The sequence below is a fragment of the Oncorhynchus clarkii genome, chromosome 25 (genome assembly GCF_045791955.1).
Source record: "Oncorhynchus clarkii lewisi isolate Uvic-CL-2024 chromosome 25, UVic_Ocla_1.0, whole genome shotgun sequence".
In the NCBI taxonomy this organism is placed as follows: domain Eukaryota; kingdom Metazoa; phylum Chordata; class Actinopteri; order Salmoniformes; family Salmonidae; genus Oncorhynchus; species Oncorhynchus clarkii.
In genome coordinates this window covers 35,846,744-35,867,948 of record NC_092171.1, presented here as the reverse complement: position 1 = coordinate 35,867,948, position 21,205 = coordinate 35,846,744, and the positions used below count along the sequence as shown (strand labels likewise).

The following is a 21,205-nucleotide window of genomic DNA, read 5'->3' as shown; positions in this document are numbered from 1 at the left end:
TGGCCCTTAGTGACAGATAGGTCAGTCATCCGAAGGGCCATGCGGGAGGGAGCGGGCCTGTCCCAGATGGCACCTTTTGTGGTGCCCTATATAGAGATATCAGTTCAAATCTCATCAGCCCTTAGTCTAAGGCCTGGTACTAAATCATGTAATTAAAAGCCCATTCTCTCAACAAGGACTGGCGTGTTGATGATGTCACCACGGCTACCACCCAGTCACACACACCGCCTGCTGATCAGAACCCTCTTCAGAGAATTAGATTAAGGACAAACTATAGAATGAAGTGACTGGATAGAGGATCTGCTGGAAGTATTTGAATGATACACAACTAATAATATAGTGCTGTAATTTGTCACTTAGCAAGATGCTTGTCTCCAAGACAACCGACAGTACAGTGAGTGTATACAGTACGTGTGTATGTGATTCCTATGGGAATTGAAATTGTGAACTTAGCCTGGCAAGTGCCACGCCAATGGAGCAACATAGGACAGTATTGTATACAAAGTATTAACACACATTATACAACAAACCTTTGGTATTAAGCTTGGTACAGTAGCTTTCAGTTGAAAAGGAGACCAGTACTATTTCTTTACATCTCATATTACATATGTATTGTAGAGATGCGTTCTTTGTATGCAAACCAGAATCCATTTATTTTCTCTTGATGTGGGCGATACCTTCACACAATGAGGAAGACACATGCAACACTGGGTGGGAACTAAAGCCTAAATAATTGACAGACTTGTTTCGTCGGATACAGGCAACATTAGACGTACTGCATGGCTTTCAGAGTATGTGTTATTGATGAGCTGGTGAGTTCTACTTTAGTTTTCAGTGGAACTTGTATTGAAGCTGCTAAAGTGTGCTTTAGCCGAGTAATCAATGATTTTTGCTCAATGCCCATTTCATTTCTCGTGGAAGAAAGATTTAGGTCATTTCCCCCCAACAAGTCCTTGCTTTATTGTGTAGTTCGACTTTGTTTGGATTTCCACCACATTCCTACTTAGAAATGGGTGCTGGATCACTTGAAACATGTAGTCAGAAATTGTAAAAGTTCAAAGTAATGTTAAACTCAGATGAATATGAGAACACGACACAGTGGTGTTTGTTCAGAATAGGGCTTGATGCCTTTTGATCCACCAAGATCATCTCCCTATTGGAGCAGTACCCCATGAATGATTTAAGGAAGATCATTCTTCCTATAGTAGTGACTGAGAAGCGCCGACTTTTTGTTGTGTGGCACGTAATTCTATCACAGGTCACTTTATTGATTCGCTTCCTGTTGTCTCGTGTATACGCACACCTGACCTCACAAATATTAACAGATGTCTTTGGTTGCCGACAAAGAAATAGCCTAATTCTGGTCATACCTTTTCTGCCAAACCAACTTTTTGTCACAATTCACAAAGCTACATTGAGGTTCTTTCCCAATGTAAAGTGAATTGAGAATTCTGAGTCATAGACACATTTCATTAACATAATTCATACATTATCAGACAAATTGGATTAATATTATGTGCTATAGATGTTTGCATATCTAAACTTTAATGTCTTGTAAAAAAAAAAAAAAGTTGCAGTGACTTGGTGGAACAAGTCTTGTTGGCTAGTCTGGCTTAGCAGACTTAGTTTGCGGTGACGTCTCTCTCTCACCAACCTAGCTAGTTATAGTTGCCAGCCTGTCTCGAGTTCAACACTCATACACTATTCATTGACATATCACATCACTCCAGCCCAACTCCTGCCCTGGTCAAACCTTATTGTTTTTCACTCAACTTTACTTTTTTTGGCCTTTCAGTTTCTGCATTGTAAACGTCTGAAATGGCTATGTAGAATAACTATTTTGGAGAAAAACTTAATCACTCAAATAGTTTTTTTATTTCTTTCAACAGGAACCATTGGGAGTTGGTTTGAAGAAAAGGAAAGTGTGACGTTTTCTTTAATGGTATGTATGCAAATTATTCTAGACCATTTTTTGATAGAATTCATGGAGAGCAATGCTGTTGTATATAGCATAGACACAGCATAGTCTAAAGCCTTGTTTATATAGAACATTGATTTGAATATTAAACGATGAATCCAACAGATCTCTTCTCACTGGGTTTTTCTCTCTGGTGTAAACTGTAGTTGGCCTTTCTCTCTGGTGTATACTGTAGTTGGCTTTTCTCTCTGGTGTAAACTGTAGTTGGCCTTTCTCTCTGGTGTATACTGTAGTTGGCTTTTCTCTCTGGTGTAAACTGTAGTTGGCCTTTCTCTCTGGTGTAAACTGTAGTTGGTTTTTCTCTCTGGTGTAAACTGTAGTTGGTTTTTCTCTCTGGTGTAAACTGTAGTTGGCCTTTCTCTCTGGTGTAAACTGTAGTTGGCTTTTCTCTCTGGTGTAAACTGTAGTTGGCCTTTCTCTCTGGTGTATACTGTAGTTGGTTTTTCTCTCTGGTGTAAACTGTAGTTGGTTTTTCTCTCTGGTGTAAACTGTAGATGGTTTTTCTCTCTGGTGTAAACTGTAGATGGTTTTTCTCTCTGGTGTAAACTGTAGATGGTTTTTCTCTCTGGTGTAAACTGTAGATGGTTTTTCTCTCTGGTGTAAACTGTAGATGGTTTTTCTCTCTGGTGTAAACTGTAGTTGGTTTTTCTCTCTGGTGTATACTGTAGATGGTTTTTCTCTCTGGTGTAAACTGTAGTTGGTTTTTCTCTCTGGTGTAAACTGTAGTTGGTTTTTCTCTCTGGTGTAAACTGTAGTTGGTTTTTCTCTCTGGTGTAAACTGTAGTTGGTTTTTCTCTCTGGTGTAAACTGTAGTTGGGTTTTCTCTCTGGTGTAAACTGTAGTTGGTTTTTCTCTCTGGTGTATACTGTAGTTGGTTTTTCTCTCTGGTGTAAACTGTAGTTGGTTTTTCTCTCTGGTGTAAACTGTAGATGGTTTTTCTCTCTGGTGTAAACTGTAGATGGTTTTTCTCTCTGGTGTAAACTGTAGATGGTTTTTCTCTCTGGTGTAAACTGTAGATGGTTTTTCTCTCTGGTGTAAACTGTAGATGGTTTTTCTCTCTGGTGTAAACTGTAGTTGGTTTTTCTCTCTGGTGTATACTGTAGATGGTTTTTCTCTCTGGTGTAAACTGTAGTTGGTTTTTCTCTCTGGTGTAAACTGTAGTTGGTTTTTCTCTCTGGTGTAAACTGTAGTTGGTTTTTCTCTCTGGTGTAAACTGTAGTTGGTTTTTCTCTCTGGTGTAAACTGTAGTTGGGTTTTCTCTCTGGTGTAAACTGTAGTTGGTTTTTCTCTCTGGTGTAAACTGTAGTTGGTTTTTCTCTCTGGTGTAAACTGTAGTTGGTTTTTCTCTCTGGTGTAAACTGTAGTTGGTTTTTCTCTCTGGTGTAAACTGTAGTTGGTTTTTCTCTCTGGTGTAAACTGTAGTTGGTTTTCCTCTCTGGTGTAAACTGTAGATGGTTTTTCTCTCTGGTGTAAACTGTAGTTGGTTTTTCTCTCTGGTGTAAACTGTAGTTGGCCTTTCTCTCTGGTGTAAACTGTAGTTGGTTTTTCTCTCTGGTGTAAACTGTAGTTGGCCTTTCTCTCTGGTGTAAACTGTAGTTGGTTTTTCTCTCTGGTGTAAACTGTAGTTGGCCTTTCTCTCTGGTGTAAACTGTAGTTGGCTTTTCTCTCTGGTGTAAACTGTAGTTGGCCTTTCTCTCTGGTGTAAACTGTAGTTGGCTTTTCTCTCTGGTGTAAACTGTAGTTGGCTTTTCTTTGGTCATATCTATTCTGTTATTATATTGAGGAAGCTTTCGGGCTCTAGATACTCCAAGTAACAAAAAAAGCTCAAGTATTACACACAGCAACAACAAAAAACACACCTACAGTGCAATTTGGGAGGAATTATTTCAAGGTTGATTTCATGATAGATCCCTGATCAGTTGGCTTTAATTTAAAGATTTATCTTCAGGGATGAATCTTTTTGCATTGCATACTCTCAGTAGAGCTACTGTATGGTCCACAGCTTTATTCAGAATGACTTGTTTTGGGCACTGTATGCCATTAGTTGCATACCTGTTAATTGGAATACTGTGAACATTTAAGAAATTGTGAAGTAGGCCTAGATGCTATGTGGATTTTACTGGACTCCTATTAGATTGTGAAGTAGGCCTAGATGTTATGTGGATTTTACTGGACTCCTATTAGATTGTGAAGTAGGCCTAGATGTTATGTGGATTTTACTGGACTCCTATTAGATTGTGAAGTAGGCCTAGATGCTATGTGGATTTTACTGGACTCCTATTAGATTGTGAAGTAGGCCTAGATGTTATGTGGATTTTACTGGACTCCTATTAGATTGTGAAGTAGGCCTAGATGTTATGTGGATTTTACTGGACTCCTATTAGATTGTGAAGTAGGCCTAGATGTTATGTGGATTTTACTGGACTCCTATTAGATTGTGAAGTAGGCCTAGATGTTATGTGGATTTTACTGGAATCCTATTAGATTGTGAAGTAGGCCTAGATGTTATGTGGATTTTACTGGAATCCTATTAGATTGTGAAGTAGGCCTAGATGTTATGTGGATTTTACTGGAATCCTATTAGATTGCAAAATGTTGCTGCCATATGAAGCATTTAAAATGCATGGTCTCATCTCCTTCAATGTTTTATAAGTACTTAGATGTTTGTGAGCAATTTCATGATGGTTTCAACAACATTTCTGTGTAGAGCTTGTTATTAATAATATCCTCAGTCATGAATAAACTGATGCTTTACATTTAGTTTTATATTGCATGACTAATTATTGTGAGTGCTTTTTTTCCTTCTTTTTCACAAAGCATGTGAAATGTATCCGTGGTTAATTGATGTATTAAGGTCATGGGATGTGAATTATTAAACTCCCCATCGGAGGCCAAATGAGGGTGTGGTGGTAGAATGGAAATCAGGCTACCTGCCTTAAGAAATACCCTGGACTAGGTTCAAATGACACCCTATTCACTATACAGGGCACTACATTTGATTAGGGCCCATAGGGAATAGGATACAAACTGACAAACTCACTCCTATGCTTTGCCATGAGAGGAGACTGGTGTGTGTTCAAAATGGCGCTCTATTACCTACACAGGGCACTGGTCAAAAGTAGTGCGCTGTACATGGACCATAAGAGCTCAAATCAATCGAATCAACAGTGTAGAATTTGTTGATTTAGTAACTCCAAAACGTAGTCTACATCATTATGCAACGGGTGGGTCTAATCCTGAATGCTGATTGGTTAAAACCGCATTCTACGCATCAATAACCTCCCACAAAATGACCCTACTTTATTTACTTCACAGAGCAAGAAGAGGACTGTTCTGAAAGATGAAGAAATCACGTGGCCATAAGTCAGACCACGGGAAAGGAGGAGGGGGTACAGACACACACACACGCGCGCACACGCACACGCACACACACACACACACACACACACACACACCAATTGTTTCATTTAAAATAATGGAGATAAGTAAAATGCTTTCATACAACCTTTGGTCCCACTTACTGTGATAAAATGCAGATCAAAATGTGTAACATAACCTACAATAAATTGTAAACAGTAACATTAAACATTAATACCAACAAAAATTAATACAAGAAATTTTAAAAAGTCACACAAACAACCTTAAAGGGTGGTTGTCGAGCTTAGCTATCGTCATCCTGTCAGGCTGTTCTGACAGGTGTGGCCTCCTTGACTGTGATTGTCCAGGCGATGAGGCTGCCATCTTGGAGACAGAGGATCTGGACTTCACGGGAGGGATGGGAGGGGGAGTGGGTCTTGACCCTGACACCATCTCCCTGGCCTCAGTCACAGCCGTCACCACTAACGTCTCCAACAAGAGGTAAGCACAGCACGCTTCTATGGTGCTTGTGGTTTGCTATTCAATTTACACATAAAATACACTTCTATGTACACTGAACAAAAATATACACGCAACATGCAACAAGTTCAAAGATTTTACTGAGTTACAGTTCATATGAGGAAATCAGTCAATGGAAATACATTCATTAGGCCCTAAACTATGGGTTTCACATGACTGGGAATACAAATTGTACAGATACCTTTAAAAAGAAAACAGAGGTGTGGATCAGAAAACCAATCAGCATCTGGTGTGACCGCCTCATGCAGCGCGACACATCTCCTTCACATGGAGTTGATCAGGCTGTTGATTGTGGCCTGTGGAATGTTGTCCCACTCTTCTTCAATGGCTGTGCGAAGTTGCTGGATATTGCATGCGGGCCCATGCATTGCGCCCGGCCCACCACAGGAGTCACTAGTGCGCGATGGGACAGGAAGATCCCTGCCGGCCAAACCCTCCCCTAATCCGGACAACGCTGGGCCAAATGTGTGCCGCCCCATGTGTCTCCCGGCCTCGGCCGGCTGCGACAGAGCCTGGACTCGAACCAGGATCTCTAAGATCAGCTTTACTATTGCAGATAGATTGTAGCTTCCATCAATGTAATTCTCTGCATCATTTCCAATCCCCCATATATATATATTTTATTTTATTTAAAAAAATGATATTTTCCTTTATTATTTTCCTGTAACCCCATAATGAACAACAACACCTCTACTTCCAGCTTATACATACTATACACATTTTAAATAGTATAAGCTACATGGACAGTACCAAAACAAATAGTTTAATGATTTAATGTCTCTTCGCAGCAAAATCTGCAGAGCAGGGATGGTTGTATCCCGGGCTGATTTTTTGTCTTGAGCAGATGGTTGGGGGGACCGGAAAATAATTACAAATAATTTGTAGACTGTAAATTGACCGCAAACAGATATACTATTTGACTAAGACATTAATAATTTCAAACCTTACTTACGATCACGTGTCTCTCTATTATGCGTGGGAATGCTTGGGAACAGATTTCTAATGAAAATCATGGAGCTGATTTCCTGGTGTTTTTAGTATTTTATTTTAAAACATTTGGTGCGCGGGACACCAGTTGGGGAACCCTGACATACAGCGTGTCTGCCATCTGCATGGTACAGTTGAAACCTGGATTCACCCACGAAGAGCACACTTCTCCAGTGTGCCAGTGGCCATGGAAGGTGAGCATTCGCCCACTGAAGACGATGCCAAACTGCAGTCAGGTCAAGACCCCAGTGAGGACGACAAGCATCTGTGGCATTGTATTGTGTGACAAAACTGCACATTTTAGAGTGGCCTTTTATTGTCCCCAGCACAAGGTGCACCTGCGTAATGATCATGCTGTTTAATCATCTTCTTGATCTGCCACACCTGTCAGGTGAATGGATTATCTTGGCAGAGGAGAAATACTCACTAACAGGGATGTAAAGAAATTTGTGCAAAACAATTGAAATAAATAAGCTTTTTGTGAGTATGGAACATTTCTGGGATCTTTTATTTCAGCTTATGAAATATGGAAACAAAACTTTACATGTTGTGTTCATATTTTTGTTCAGTGAAGTAAGACATAGAAGCAAACTCTGCGTGTTGGATTGGAGACAGGTGTTTCAATGACATTGTTTACCATGTAGTATCCTGTAGTTTTACAGAATTCTGAAATGAAAGTCTGCCATGATTTAATCACACTAAAACATATTTCTAACGTGTGTCTAACGTCAGATCAAAACCAGACATTAAGATGGAACCTAGTGCCGGGAGACCAGTGGATTACCAAGTAAATTAAACTATACAGTATGCTCAATGAATCAAGGAATAATCCGAATTTAACATATTGTTGTACTCCAGAGTGTTTATACATGATAATCCTATTTCACCAGGTTAGTGTTACCATCGTAGAGGCCAGACAGCTAGTAGGGCTGAACATGGACCCAGTGGTCTGTGTGGAGATCGGAGACGATAAGAAGTACACTCAGATGAAGGAGTCGACAAACTGCCCATATTACAATGAGGTAACCAGCCTGCTCTGGAATGATGGTGGGGAGGAGGAGGAGGAGGTTGATGATGATGATGAGTGTGATGATGATTACTTGAATATTTAGTACATTTTCAATAAAGCTACACATTTTAACAGCAAACTTCATTACCCTCATGCATTTATTTTATCTCACATTTCTCTTTTAGTATTTTGTCTTTGACTTCCACGTCCCATCGGATGTTATGTTTGACAAGATCCTGAAGCTTTCGGTGAGTAGCTCTACCACCATACAAACAAACACACAAACAGTTGCGCTACAATTCCCCTCCCTATCTAGATGAATGGAGAGCCATGGGAATCGCTGTGTCTATTATTCATACAGTCTATAATTCCCCTCCCTATCTAGATGAATGGGGAGCCATGGGAATCGCTGTGTCTATTATTCATACAGTCTATAATTCCCCTCCCTATCTAGATGGATGGAGAGCCATGGGAATCGCTGTCTATTATTCATACAGTCTATAATTCCCCTCCCTAACTAGATGAATGGGGAGCCATGGGAATCGCTGTGTCTATTATTCATACAGTCTATAATTCCCCTCCCTATCTAGATGAATGGAGAGCCATGGGAATCGCTGTGTCTATTATTCATACAGTCTATAATTCCCCTCCCTAACTAGATGAATGGGGAGCCATGGGAATCGCTGTGTCTATTATTCATACAGTTTATAATTCCCCTCCCTATCTAGATGAATGGAGAGCCATGGGAATCGCTGTGTCTATTATTCATACAGTCTATAATTCCCCTCCCTATCTAGATGAATGGGGAGCCATGGGAATCGCTGTGTCTATTATTCATACAGTCTATAATTCCCATCCCTATCTAGATGAATGGAGAGCCATGGGAATCGCTGTCTACTATTCATACAGTCTATAATTCCCCTCCCTATCTAGATGAATCGGGAGCCATGGGAATCTCTGTCTCTATTATTCATACAGTCTATAATTCCCCTCCCTATCTAGATGAATGGAGACCATGGAAATCGCTGTGTCTATAATTCATACAGTCTATAATTCCCCTCCCTATCTAGATGAATGGGGAGCCATGGGAATCGCTGTCTATTATTCATACAGTCTTTCATAATAGTCAACTCCGGTCACATGTTACTGAAGCACATTGCAATCTGCTTATCCATCCCTCAGGTCATCCACTCCAAGAACCTGCTGCGTAGTGGCACCCTGGTTGGCTCCTTCAAACTGGACATAGGCACCGTCTACTCACAGCCAGGTCAGGGAGAAACAGAGAGAAACATAGTAGCTACTAGCGACCCATCTATGGTTCTGGTGTTGATCGTTGTTCATATTCATGTTTTATTTTATTTAAAAAATGTTCAACAGAACACCAGTTTTTCCACAAATGGGCCCTTCTCTCTGACCCTGATGACATCACTGCCGGGTGCAAAGGTTACATTAAATGTGACATCGCCGTTGTGGGGAAAGGAGACAACATCAAGACTCCCCACAAGGCCACAGAAACCGATGAAGATGACATAGAAGGGTAAACAATGACCAACATATTACTGGGGATATGAGTGAACCCTAACCTACATATTACTGGAGATATGAATGAACCCTAACCTACATATTACTGGGGATATGAATGAACCCTAACCTACATATTACTGGGGATATGAATGAACCCTAACCTACATATTAATGGGGATATGAATGAACCCTAACCTACATATTACTGGGGATATGAATGAACCCTAACCTACATATTAATGGGGATATGAATGAACCCTAACCTACATATTACTGGGGATATGAATGAACCCTAACCTACATATTACTGGGGATATGAGTGAACCCTAACCTACATATTAATGGGGATATGAATGAACCCTAACCTACATATTACTGGGGATATGAGTGAACCCTAACCTACATATCAATGGGGATATGAATGAGAAAAGCACTAATACTGTAGAGGTAATTAACCCTAACCTACATATTAATGGGGATATGAGTGAGAAATCAAAATGTTGCTTAGGGCCCCTGTTACGAATCCCTTTTTGCCCGACAGTCTAGGGGGGGATGGTAGTGAGACCCGTAACATAACTCATGTAAATTATAATAGTGACAAAGTAAAAGTGAACGAAATAACCACGACAACCGAAATAATACCGTCAAACTCAGGGTTTATTTCTAAACACACGGTAATGGGGGGAAGCAGGAAAAAGGGGCTGAGCTGGACCCAAGGAAAGAAACAATAAGTATTCAAAACACCCCTAAGCTAGACTAGCCTATTTCAACAACAGCTAACTAACTAACCAAAATACAGTGGGTGGTCCGCCCAGTTCTAACTAGTGTGTGTTAACAAAGTTTTCCTACGGGTAGTGTATGCCCATGGGCGACTTGTCTTGGTTTCCCCTTTTCCCACCAGCAAACACCATAAGCAAAAACAATACTCACAGGAGATGACAAAGTGATTTGGAGGTGCTCAAACAAAAGAAGAGGTTAATTAATACACAAAGAGAGAGATCTACATACATGGCATTTACAAAGAGATTGTGCTACTGAAATCTATCAAGAGCAGAGATCTACCAACATGGCATTACAAAGATTGAGCTCTCCTGAAATCTACAAAGAACAGCTATCTACCAACATGGCATTACAAAGATTGAGCTCTCCTGAAATCTACAAAGAACAGCTATCTACCAACATGGCATTACAAAGATTGAGCTCTTGAACAAACAAATGATGGGGTTTTTAAACCATGGGGAAGGAACTGTGATAGGGTAGGAAACAGGAGGAGGTGTGTCTTCTGATTGATGGGTTGATTGTTGACTGATTGGGGAGTGATGATTTTCACCTGTGAGGGGAGAAGGAGAGAAAAGAAACACACACAGGATACACACAGACACAGGATACCTGTATCCGTAACACTCCCACCCTTAAAAGAGCAACCCTAGGGATTGCGACCACAGTATTACAATTAATACTCACAACAAAATTAATACTTACAACAACAACGTCAACCTTGCCAAAACATACAAAAATCATTTTTACACACGAGACAAAGCATCTGCCAACACATTATCTGAACCCTTTTTGTGGCGGATCTCCAAATTATAATTTTGTACAATCAGCGCCCAACGCATAAGGCGCTGGTTCTGGTTGTACATTCGGTGGAGAAAAACTAAGGGGTTATGGTCAGTATACACAATCACTGGTAGGGCACTGGAACCAATGTATACTTCAAAGTATTGCAGAGCCAACAACAAAGCAAGAGCTTCTTGTTCTATTGTCGCATAGTTTGTTTGACATTTATTAAATTTACGGGAAAAATAACAAACAGGATGATCTACTCCACTCTTGTCCTGCTGCAGTAGAACAGCACCAGCACCTCTGGCACTAGCATCTACCTCAAGCTTGAATGGTTGTTCAAAATCTGGAGCAGCAAGTACAGGTGTACTACACAAGAGTGCTTTCGCAGATTCAAAAGCGCTCTTACAATCAGGGGACCACACAAATGATCTAGCCGGACTAAGCAAATCGGTCAATGGAGCAACTACCGCAGAGAAATTTTTACAGAAGCTATGGTAGTAGCCAACCATCCCTAAAAAGCGGCGTAGCTCTCGTCTGGTGGTAGGTGCAGGGAATGCAGTTATAGCCAAGACCTTGGCATCAACAGGGCGCACCTGTCCATGGCCAACCTCTTTACCGAGATAGGTAACAGTAGCCTTCCCAAACTCACACTTTGCCAAGTTCAGGGTTAGAGAAGCAGCTGCCAACCGTTCACATACTACCCTTAGCGAGTCAACATGATCTGACCACTCAGACGAATAAATCACTAGGTCATCAAGGTATGCACTACAATTAGGAACGCCAGCTATTACGGAGTTAACCAGTCGTTGGAAAGTGGCTGGTGCATTTCGCATCCCAAAAGCCATGACTGAGTACTGAAGGAAGTTGTCTGGGGTCACAAAGGCAGAAATCTCAGAAGCACGTGAAGTTAACGGAACCTGCCAGTAACCTTTTAAGAGGTCCAACTTGGTTACATACTTAGCAGCACCAATAGTATCGATACAGTCATCCAGTCTGGGTAACGGGAACGAATCTGGCATTGTGACAGAATTTACCTTTCGATAATCCGTACATAACCTGGACGTACCATCAGGTTTAGGAACCAGAATGCAAGGAGAACTCCAAGGGCTTGAACTTGGCTTAGCCAGGTCATTCTCCAACAAATATCTCACCTCATCCCTCATTATCTTCCTCTTGGAAGTGTTGATACGATATGGGTGTTGCTTGATAGGAGTAGCATTTCCAACATTAATGTCATGTTCCAACACATTTGTGCGAGTAGGAACGTCATTAAAGAGACATGGAAAACTGTGTAGTAGCCTCACAATATCTTTAGCCTGTCCATCCGTTAAATGAACCAGACCTGACTGGATAGACAGCAGCATTTCTGAGTTGGGCAATCTAACACACTGCTGTTGAGTATTGCGCAACTCCAAGCCATCAACATCATCAATTTGACAGTCCACTATCATCGCAGTAGTAGCAGAGGAGACAGCAGTACCTTCCTCTGTTTTTGAACTATCTAACTGTGTGATGGGTCGGGTGTGGTATGCTTTCAACATGTTAATGTGACACACACGAGATTGGCGTTTTCTATCAGGAGTTTGAAGCACATAGTCAGTTTCACTTATTTTCTTTTCAATTAAATAAGGACCAGAGAAACGAGCTGACAGTGAAGATCCTGGAACAGGTAATAACACCAGTACTTGGTCACCTGGCTGTAGTGGACGAGAAACAGCCTCTTTATCATAGTGTCTTTTCATGCTCCTCTGTGAGGAAGACAGAGCTTCCTTTGCAAGAGCACAAGCTTGGTGTAGGCGCTCACGAAAGCGACTAACATAGTCCAACACATTCTCATCTCTGGTACACAACTCTTGGGACAAGAACTGTTCTTTAAGGACTTTCATTGGTCCTCTTACTGTGTGACCAAACACTAGTTCAGCCGGGCTGAAACCTAGGGACTCCTGCACAGTTTCACGAGCAGCAAACAAAACTAGAGGAACTCCCTCATCCCAATCTTTCTCAGATTCCAAACAATATTTACGTAGCATAGACTTCAGTGTCTGATGCCATCTTTCAAGCGCACCCTGAGACTCTGGGTGATTTTCCTGTTATCTGACAGGTGTGGCATGTCCGACAGAACTGAGCCACATCTTGTTTTAAACCCGGCCAAAAAAAATGTCGAAGGATCCGATCATACGTCTTTGTAATTCCTAAATGACCAGACCACTGGTGATCATGAGCAAGGGATAACACATTTTGTCGAAAGGCTGAAGGAATCACTATTTGGTAAACAGCATTCCAATCTCCACCCGCGTCAACATGGGATTTCCATTTACGCATGAGGAGATTACCATCAATGAAGTAAGCCACATTCTTCTTCTTCACCTCTTCCAATGAGACAACACTAGTAAAACATTTAGCAAGTTTGTTGTCAACCTTTTGGTTAGCAATCAGCTGCTCACGAGTGACTGGTAATTGTATTGCATCAGCAATAAGTTCAACGTACTTTGATTCTTTCCTGGGCTGTTTGTCAGAGGTGATCAGCTTCTCAGAGGTATCACACAATCCATCCTCTTGATCATCCTCTTTGAACAGAACAGTGTTCGACAAATCTATCACGTCACCCTCTTGTAGTGCCTGAGCACGAGTGACAGCACAAGCAGGGAACACATGTGGATAACTCTGTGCCAACTCATTAGAGAGAGAGTGGTCACTTTTATCCAATACTTCCAATACGGGTACTACCTTTCCTCCGGCAATATCGTTACCCATTATAAAGGTCACACCTTTAACTGGCAACTTAGGACGTACCCCCACTCTGAATATTCCACTGATTAACTCAGAGTGTACTTTCACAAAGTGCAACGGCACTGGGACAAAACCCATTTCAATACCCTGCACTAACACACTGGAACCACAGTATGTATCGTCAGATAAGGGCAACACATCAGACAATATAAACGACTGCGCCGCACCAGTATCTCTAAGGATTTTAACCGGACGCTGAGACGCTTCGTCATTCGTTAGGGACACAAACCCCTCGGAAATGAATGGTTCATAACTGCGGTCGGGGACTGGGTCTTTCAAACTGCAGTTACCCTTAGGCAGCTGTTTTGTTGCAGACCTCACAACCGTACGAATTAGAGCAACACCTGTTGGTGGCTTGGCACGAAGAGGCATCCCTCGTTTGCGTTTAAGCAGGAAGCAATCATTAATCATATGTCCCACTTTATGACAATAGAAACAGGAACGCTCATTCTTCTGGCGTGCTTTATATACTACTGCTGGCCGACTAGGGCTAAAGGTAGGAAACTCAGTGGTTCTACTCTCAGTTTGAGCCGAAAACACACTCTTGTGCGTCAACACAAACTCGTCTGCCAACACAGACGCTTCTGCCAGGGAGGATACTTTCTGTTCGTTTAGGTAAACTAGGATACACACAGACACAGGATACCTGTATCCGTAACAGCCCCCAAGAGGCTGACTGCATGTGTGGGTATGGATGTGGGTACACAGACCCGCAAGCCACTGTGGCCCCTCACCCCATCAAAGTTGCCCCTCCCTGCTCTAAAGAGCCCTGTGAAAGATCTCCCATTTCACAATTCTTGCTTACTTTCTAATGCTGTTTTAGTCATAGAGATAAAATATAGTGTTACAAGTGTTCTCTTTGATTCTGTGGTTTCAGTAACCTGCTGTTACCTGAGGGGGTTCCCGCGGAGCGCCAGTGGGCTCGCTACTATGTGAAGATCTACAGAGCCGAGGGCCTTCCCAAGATGAACACCAGCATCATGGCTAATGTCAAGAAGGCTTTTATAGGGGAGAACAAGGACCTTGTGGACCCTTATGTACAAATACTGTTCGCTGGCCAGAGGGTAAGTTAAAGCACTGTTCAGGTGCTATGCTGTGTTATGTTAAACTATGTTAAGTTATTCTGTGTTACGTTAAAGTATGTTATGTTATCCTGTGTTACGTTAAACTATGTTATGTTATGCTGTGTTACGTTAAAGTATGTTATGTTATTCTGTGTTATGTTAAACTATGTTATGTTATCCTGTGTTACGTTAAACTATGTTATATTATTCTGTGTTACGTTAAACTATGTTATATTATTCTGTGTTACGTTAAACTATGTTATGCTATTTGTATTTATTAAGGGTCCCCATTAGCTCTCCTGGGGTCCAGCAATATTAAGGCAGTTATATACAATAAAAAAATATGACATGACATTACGTTTCATAACACTTTTCACAACACATTAATTGTGTGCCCTCAGGCCACTACGTATGTGTGTGTAGAGTGTGTGTGTTATCATGTGTATGCGTGTGTCTGTTAAACTATGTTATGCTATTCTATGTAATGTTACGCTATGTTATGTTACGCTATGTTATGCTACGCTATGTTATGTTATGCTATGTTATGCTACGCTATGTTATGCTATGTTATGCTACGCTATGTTATGCTACGCTATGCTATGTTATGTTACGCTATGTTATGTTACGCTATGTTATGTTAAACTGTTATGCTAAGCTTTGTTATGTTTAACTATGTTATGCTACGCAATGTTATGTTAAACTACCCTATGCTACTGCATGTTATGCTATTCTATGTTATGCTATTCCCCTCCCTATCTGGACTGCTTTGTGATCCCAGGGGAAGACATCTATCCAGAAGAGCAGCTACGAGCCCATCTGGAACGAGCAGATCGTCTTCACTGAGATGTTTCCACCGCTCTGCAAACGCATGAAGGTCCAGATCCGAGACTCGGACAAAGTGAACGACGTGGCTCTCGGAACACACTTCATTGACCTGAGAAAGATCGCCAATGATGGAGACAAAGGTGCTTCAGTGGAGACATGTTTCCCTTAATTCAGAAGATATTGTGCATTGTGTTTCTTGTGTTTCTTTTTTTTCTTCTGTGTTTCAATTTTGATGTATTTGGTGTTTGTATAAAGCAGGGCTCTCCCAGCCTGCTCCTGGAGAGTTACCATACTGTAGGTTTTCACTCCAACCCTGTTCCTGGAGAGTTACCCTCCTGTAGGTTTTCACTCCAACTACAGTTGTATCTCTTAAATCAACTCACAACCAGCTAATTATTAGATGTGATAGATTAGATACAGAGTGAAAACCTACCGGAGGGTAGCTCTCCAGGAACAGGTTTGGAGAACCCTGGTATAGAGGAAAGTAAACTGTAATTGGTGCCAAGTCCCAGCTGGACCAGTTTGGGGAAGTGTTACCTCATGAAAAGTCTGACCAAGTGTAAACGACTGAGAAATGGGTTTTGCCAGTGTGTGGTCCGGAGTTGGCTGTGTTAGCGCTCCAATCTCCAAAAGCACTTGCCAAGTAGCCATTCTCTTAACAACCATACTCTTCTCTGCCAGGCTTCCTTCCCACCCTGGGTCCGGCCTGGGTAAACATGTATGGCTCCACCCGTAGCTACACCATCATGGACGAGCACCAGGACCTGAACGAGGGTCTGGGGGAGGGGGTGTCCTTCAGGGCCCGTCTGCTGGTCAGCCTGTGTGTGGAGATCCTGGACACCTCCTCTCCAGAGGTTATGAGCTCCACAGAGGTCAAGGTGGAGGGGGTGCCCAAAATCTCAGAGGTGGGTCTCTCATACATACATACACACACACACACACACACACACACACACACACACACACACACACACACACACACACACACACACAGTCTCTATCTCTCATTGTCTCTTTCTCTGCCTCTTTCTCTCTCTCTCTGTCTCCTGTCTCTCTCGGTCACTCTGTGTCACTGTGTGTGAGTGTCTTCCCCTATCTATCTCTCTCTCTCTATCTCTCTCTCTCTCTCTCACATTCTCTTTCTCTCTTTCTGTCTTTCTTTCTTCCTTGGGTGAGTGCTCAAGCAGACAAACCCTCCTACGGTGACTCACACCTCACAACAACAGATCATCACTGTGCAACCTGACTAAATTATTCATCATCTTTATTTAGCTGATCTCTGACGCTACATTATTAAATGACTGTTTCCATTAATAGAGGTCTTTTATGTGTTCAGACAATGTAAGTCACAGAGCCGATCGAGTCAGGGACCATCTATGTAACCATTACAGGTCTTTTCCAGAGTCCTGGACCAGAACCCTGCATGCACCACATTTCCATACTCATTATGGAAATACTCACCATACTCTCATATATTTGCATACATCACTCAACCATATTGTACACATTACAGCATTCTCAAGCCATACACTATATATACAAAAGTATGTGGACTCCCCTTCAAATTAGAGGATTCGGTCATTTCATCCAGACCCGTTGCTGACACGTGTATAAAATCGAGCAGAAAGCCATGCAATCTCCATAGACAAAAAATAGTAGTAAATGGCCTTACTGAAGAGCTCAGTGACTTTCAACGTGGCACCGTCATAGGATGCAACTTTTCCAACAAGTGGTTGACCACACAAGCTCACAGAACGGGACCGCCAAGTGCTGAAGCGCAAAAATAATCTGTCCTCAGTTGCAACACTCACTACCAAGTTCCAAACTGCCTCTGGAAGCAACATCAGCACAAGAACTGTTAGTCTGAAGCTTCATGAAACAGGTTTCCATGTCCAAGCAGCCACGCTCAAGCCTAAGATCACCATGCACGATGCCAAGTGTCAGCTGGTGTGGTGTGAAGCTTGCCACCATTGGACCCTGGAGCAGTAGAAACACATAGTCTGGAGTGATTTTTTTTTAAAACCTTTATTTATCTAGGCAAGTCAGTTAAGAACAAATTCTTATTTACAATGACGGCCTAGGAACAGTGGGTTAACTGTCTGTTCAGGGACAGAACGACAGGTTTTTAGCTTGCCAGCTCAGGGATTCAATCTAGCAACCTTTCAGTTACTGGCCCCTTCACTCTAACCACTAGGCTACCTGTCACCCCGACTGAGGAATCTGGGTTTGGTGGGTGCCAAGAGAAAGCTACCAGCCACAATGCATAGTGTCAACTGTAAAGTTTGGAGGAGGAGGAATAATGCTTTTTGAATGAGATGTTCAACAAGCAGGTGTCCACATTCTTTTGTTCATATAATATACATCTAGTTATCACATATGACGGTTTCCATATTAATATTTGTGTCTCCATCCCTCCAGAATGCCACTGTGAAAGTGGGGGGGATTATTCCTGTTATAATGTATTTCCATGTTAATGTTTGTGTCTCTTTCCATCCAGAGCGCCACAGGGAAAGTGGAGGAGTTCTTCCTCTTCGGGGCGTTCCTGGAGGCCACCATGATTGACAGGAAGATCGGGGACAAACCAATCTGCTTCGAGGTTACGATAGGTTTGTAGCTTCAATAGCTCAGCCAATGAGCCAACATGACATCATCCTTTATGAGGAAACAGCAAGCATTTTCTAAACGGTTGTTTGAGGTGGGGTTTTTGAAGTGTTGTAGGATGAGTCAACATTATTTAGGTATGAGTTTAACAGAATATAAACTTTAAAAAGTGAGATTTACGCTGGACAGTTACTGTAAAACTAGTCCTGGGTTGGTAATCTAATCTATAGCCTCAATCCGTACCTAAGAAACCATCCCTCAATGAAGATTCTCCATTGACAATTATTTTTAATTAAATGCTAGGCTTAATTTGGGTCCAGGTAACCAACCTTTGATTTACAATACCGTTCAAAAGTTTGGGGTCACTTAGAAATGTCCTTGTTTTTTAAAGAAAAGCTAATTTTTTGTCCATTAAAAGAACATCAAATTGATCAGAAATACAGTACAGACATTGTTAATGTTAAACTTAAACTCAAAAAAGTTCTGGGACACTGTAAAGTTCATGGAGAATAAGAACACCTCCTCCCAGCTGCGCACTGCACTGAGGATAGGAAACACTGTCACCACCGATAAATCCACTATAATTGAGAATTTCAATAAGCATTTTTCTACGGCTGGCCATGCTTTCCACCTGGCTACCCCTACCCCGGTCAACAGCACTGCACCCCCCACAGCAACTCGCCCAAGCCTTCCCCATTTCTCCTTCTCCCAAATCCAGTCAGCTGATGTTCTGAAAGAGCTGCAAAATCTGGACCCCTACAAATCAGCCAGACTAGACAATCTGGACCCTTTCTTTCTAAAAATGATCTGCGGAAATTGTTGCAACCCCTATTACTAGCCTGTTCAACCTCTCTTTCGTGTCGTCTGAGATTCCCAAAGATTGGAAAGCAGCTGCGGTCATCCCCCTCTTCAAAGGGGGGGACACTCTTTTATTTTTATTTTATTTTTAATTTGACCCCTTTTTCTCCCCAATTTCATAGTATCCAATTGTTGTAGTGGCTACTATCTTGTCTCATCACTGCAACTCCCGTACGGGCTCGAGAGAGATGAAGGTTGAAAGTCATGCGTCCTCCGATACACAACCCAACCAGCCGTACTGCTTCTTAACACAGCGCGCATCCAACCCGGAAGCCAGCCGCACCAATGTGTCGGAGGGTACATCGTGCACCTTGGCTAGCGCGCACTGCGCCCGGCCCGCCACAGGAGTCGCTGGTGTGCGATGAGACAAGGACATCCCCACCGGCCAAGACCTCCCTCCCAAGACTACGCTAGGCCAATTGTGCGTCGCCCCACGGACCTCCCGGTCGCGGCCGGTTACGACAGAGCCTGGGCGCGAACCCAGGGACTCTGATCGCACAGCTGGCGCTGCAGTACAGCGCCCTTAACCACTGCGCCACCCGGGAGGCCTGGGGGGGGACACTCTTGACCCAAAATGCTACACTGCACACTGCACACTGCCCTAACCCATCTGGACAAGAGGAATACCTATGTGAGAATGCTGTTCATCGACTACAGCTCGGCATTTAACGCCATAGTGCCCTCCAAGCTCGTCATCAAGCTCGAGACCATGGGTCTCGACCCCGCCCTGTGCAACTGGGTACTGGACTTCCTGACGGGCCGCCCCCAGGTGGTGAGGGTAGGCAACAACATCTCCACCCCGCTGATCCTCAACACTGGGGCCCCACAAGGGTGCGTTCTGAGCCCTCTCCTGTACTCCCTGTTCACCCACGACTGCGTGGCCACGCACGCCTCCAACTCAATCATCAAGTTTGCGGACGACACAACAGTGGTAGGCTTGATTACCAACAGCGACGGCCTACAGGGAGGAGGTGAGGGCCCTCGGAGTGTGGTGTCAGGAAAATAACCTCACAGTCAACAAAACTAAGGAGATGATTGTGGACTTCAGGAAACAGCAGAGGGAACACCCCCCTATCCACATCGATGGAACAGTAGTGGAGAGGGTAGTAAGTTTTAAGTTCCTCGGCGTACACATCACAGACAAACTGAATTGGTCCACCCACACAGACAGCATCGTGAAGAAGGCGCAGCAGCGCCTCTTCAACCTCAGGAGGCTGAAGAAATTTGGCTTGTCATCAAAAGCACTCACAAACTTCTACAGATGCACAATCGAGAGCATCCTGTCGGGCTGTATCACCGCCTGGTACGGCAACTGCTCCGCACACAACCGTAAGGCTCTCCAGAGGGTAGTGAGGTCTGCACAACGCATCACCGGGGGCAAACTACCTGCCCTCCAGGACACCTACACCACCCGATGTCACAGGAAGGCCATAAAGATCATCAAGGACAACAACCACCCGAGCCACTGCCTGTTCACCCCGCTATCATCCAGAAGGCAAGGTCAGTACAGGTGCATCAAAGCTGGGACCGAGAGACTGAAAAACAGCTTCTATCTCAAGGCCATCAGACTGTTAAACAGCCACCACTAACATTGAGTGGCTGCTGCCAACACACTGACTCAACTCCAGCCACTTTAATAATGGGAATTGATGGGAGATTATGTAAAATATATCACTAGCCACTTTAAACAATGCTACCTAATATAATGTTTACATACCCTACATTATTCATCTCATATGTATACATATATACTGTACTCTATATCATCTACTGCATCCTTATGTAATACATGTATCACTAGCCACTTTAACTATGCCACTTTGTTTACATACTCATCTCATATGTATATACTGCACTCAATACCATCTACTGTATCTTGCCTATGCCGCTCTGTACCATCACTCATTCATATATCTTTATGTACATATTCTTTATCCCCTTACACTTGTGTCTGTCTATAAGGTAGTAGTTTTGGAATTGTTAGCTAGATTACTTGTTGGTTATTACTGCATTGTCGGAACTAGAAGCACAAGCATTTCGCTACACTCGCATTAACATCTGCTAACCATGTGTATGTGACAAATAAAATTTGATTTGATTTGATTT

General features: G+C 42.7%; 1 protein-coding gene across 1 annotated transcript in view; it reads left to right on the top strand.

The window, feature by feature from the left end:
* Positions 1-5,318: 5,318 nt before the first annotated feature.
* LOC139383375 (otoferlin-like) overlaps positions 5,319-21,205 on the top strand; it is a 44,756-nt gene continuing 28,869 nt past the window's right edge. The window contains exons 1-11 of the mRNA XM_071127896.1: positions 5,319-5,367; positions 5,704-5,836; positions 7,595-7,649; positions 7,753-7,884; positions 8,057-8,119; positions 9,054-9,138; positions 9,249-9,408; positions 14,629-14,815; positions 15,594-15,780; positions 16,322-16,545; positions 18,138-18,246. Of these exons, the coding sequence (XP_070983997.1) occupies positions 5,319-5,367; positions 5,704-5,836; positions 7,595-7,649; positions 7,753-7,884; positions 8,057-8,119; positions 9,054-9,138; positions 9,249-9,408; positions 14,629-14,815; positions 15,594-15,780; positions 16,322-16,545; positions 18,138-18,246 (1,384 nt within the window). The remainder of the gene's footprint in view (positions 5,368-5,703; positions 5,837-7,594; positions 7,650-7,752; positions 7,885-8,056; positions 8,120-9,053; positions 9,139-9,248; positions 9,409-14,628; positions 14,816-15,593; positions 15,781-16,321; positions 16,546-18,137; positions 18,247-21,205) is intronic.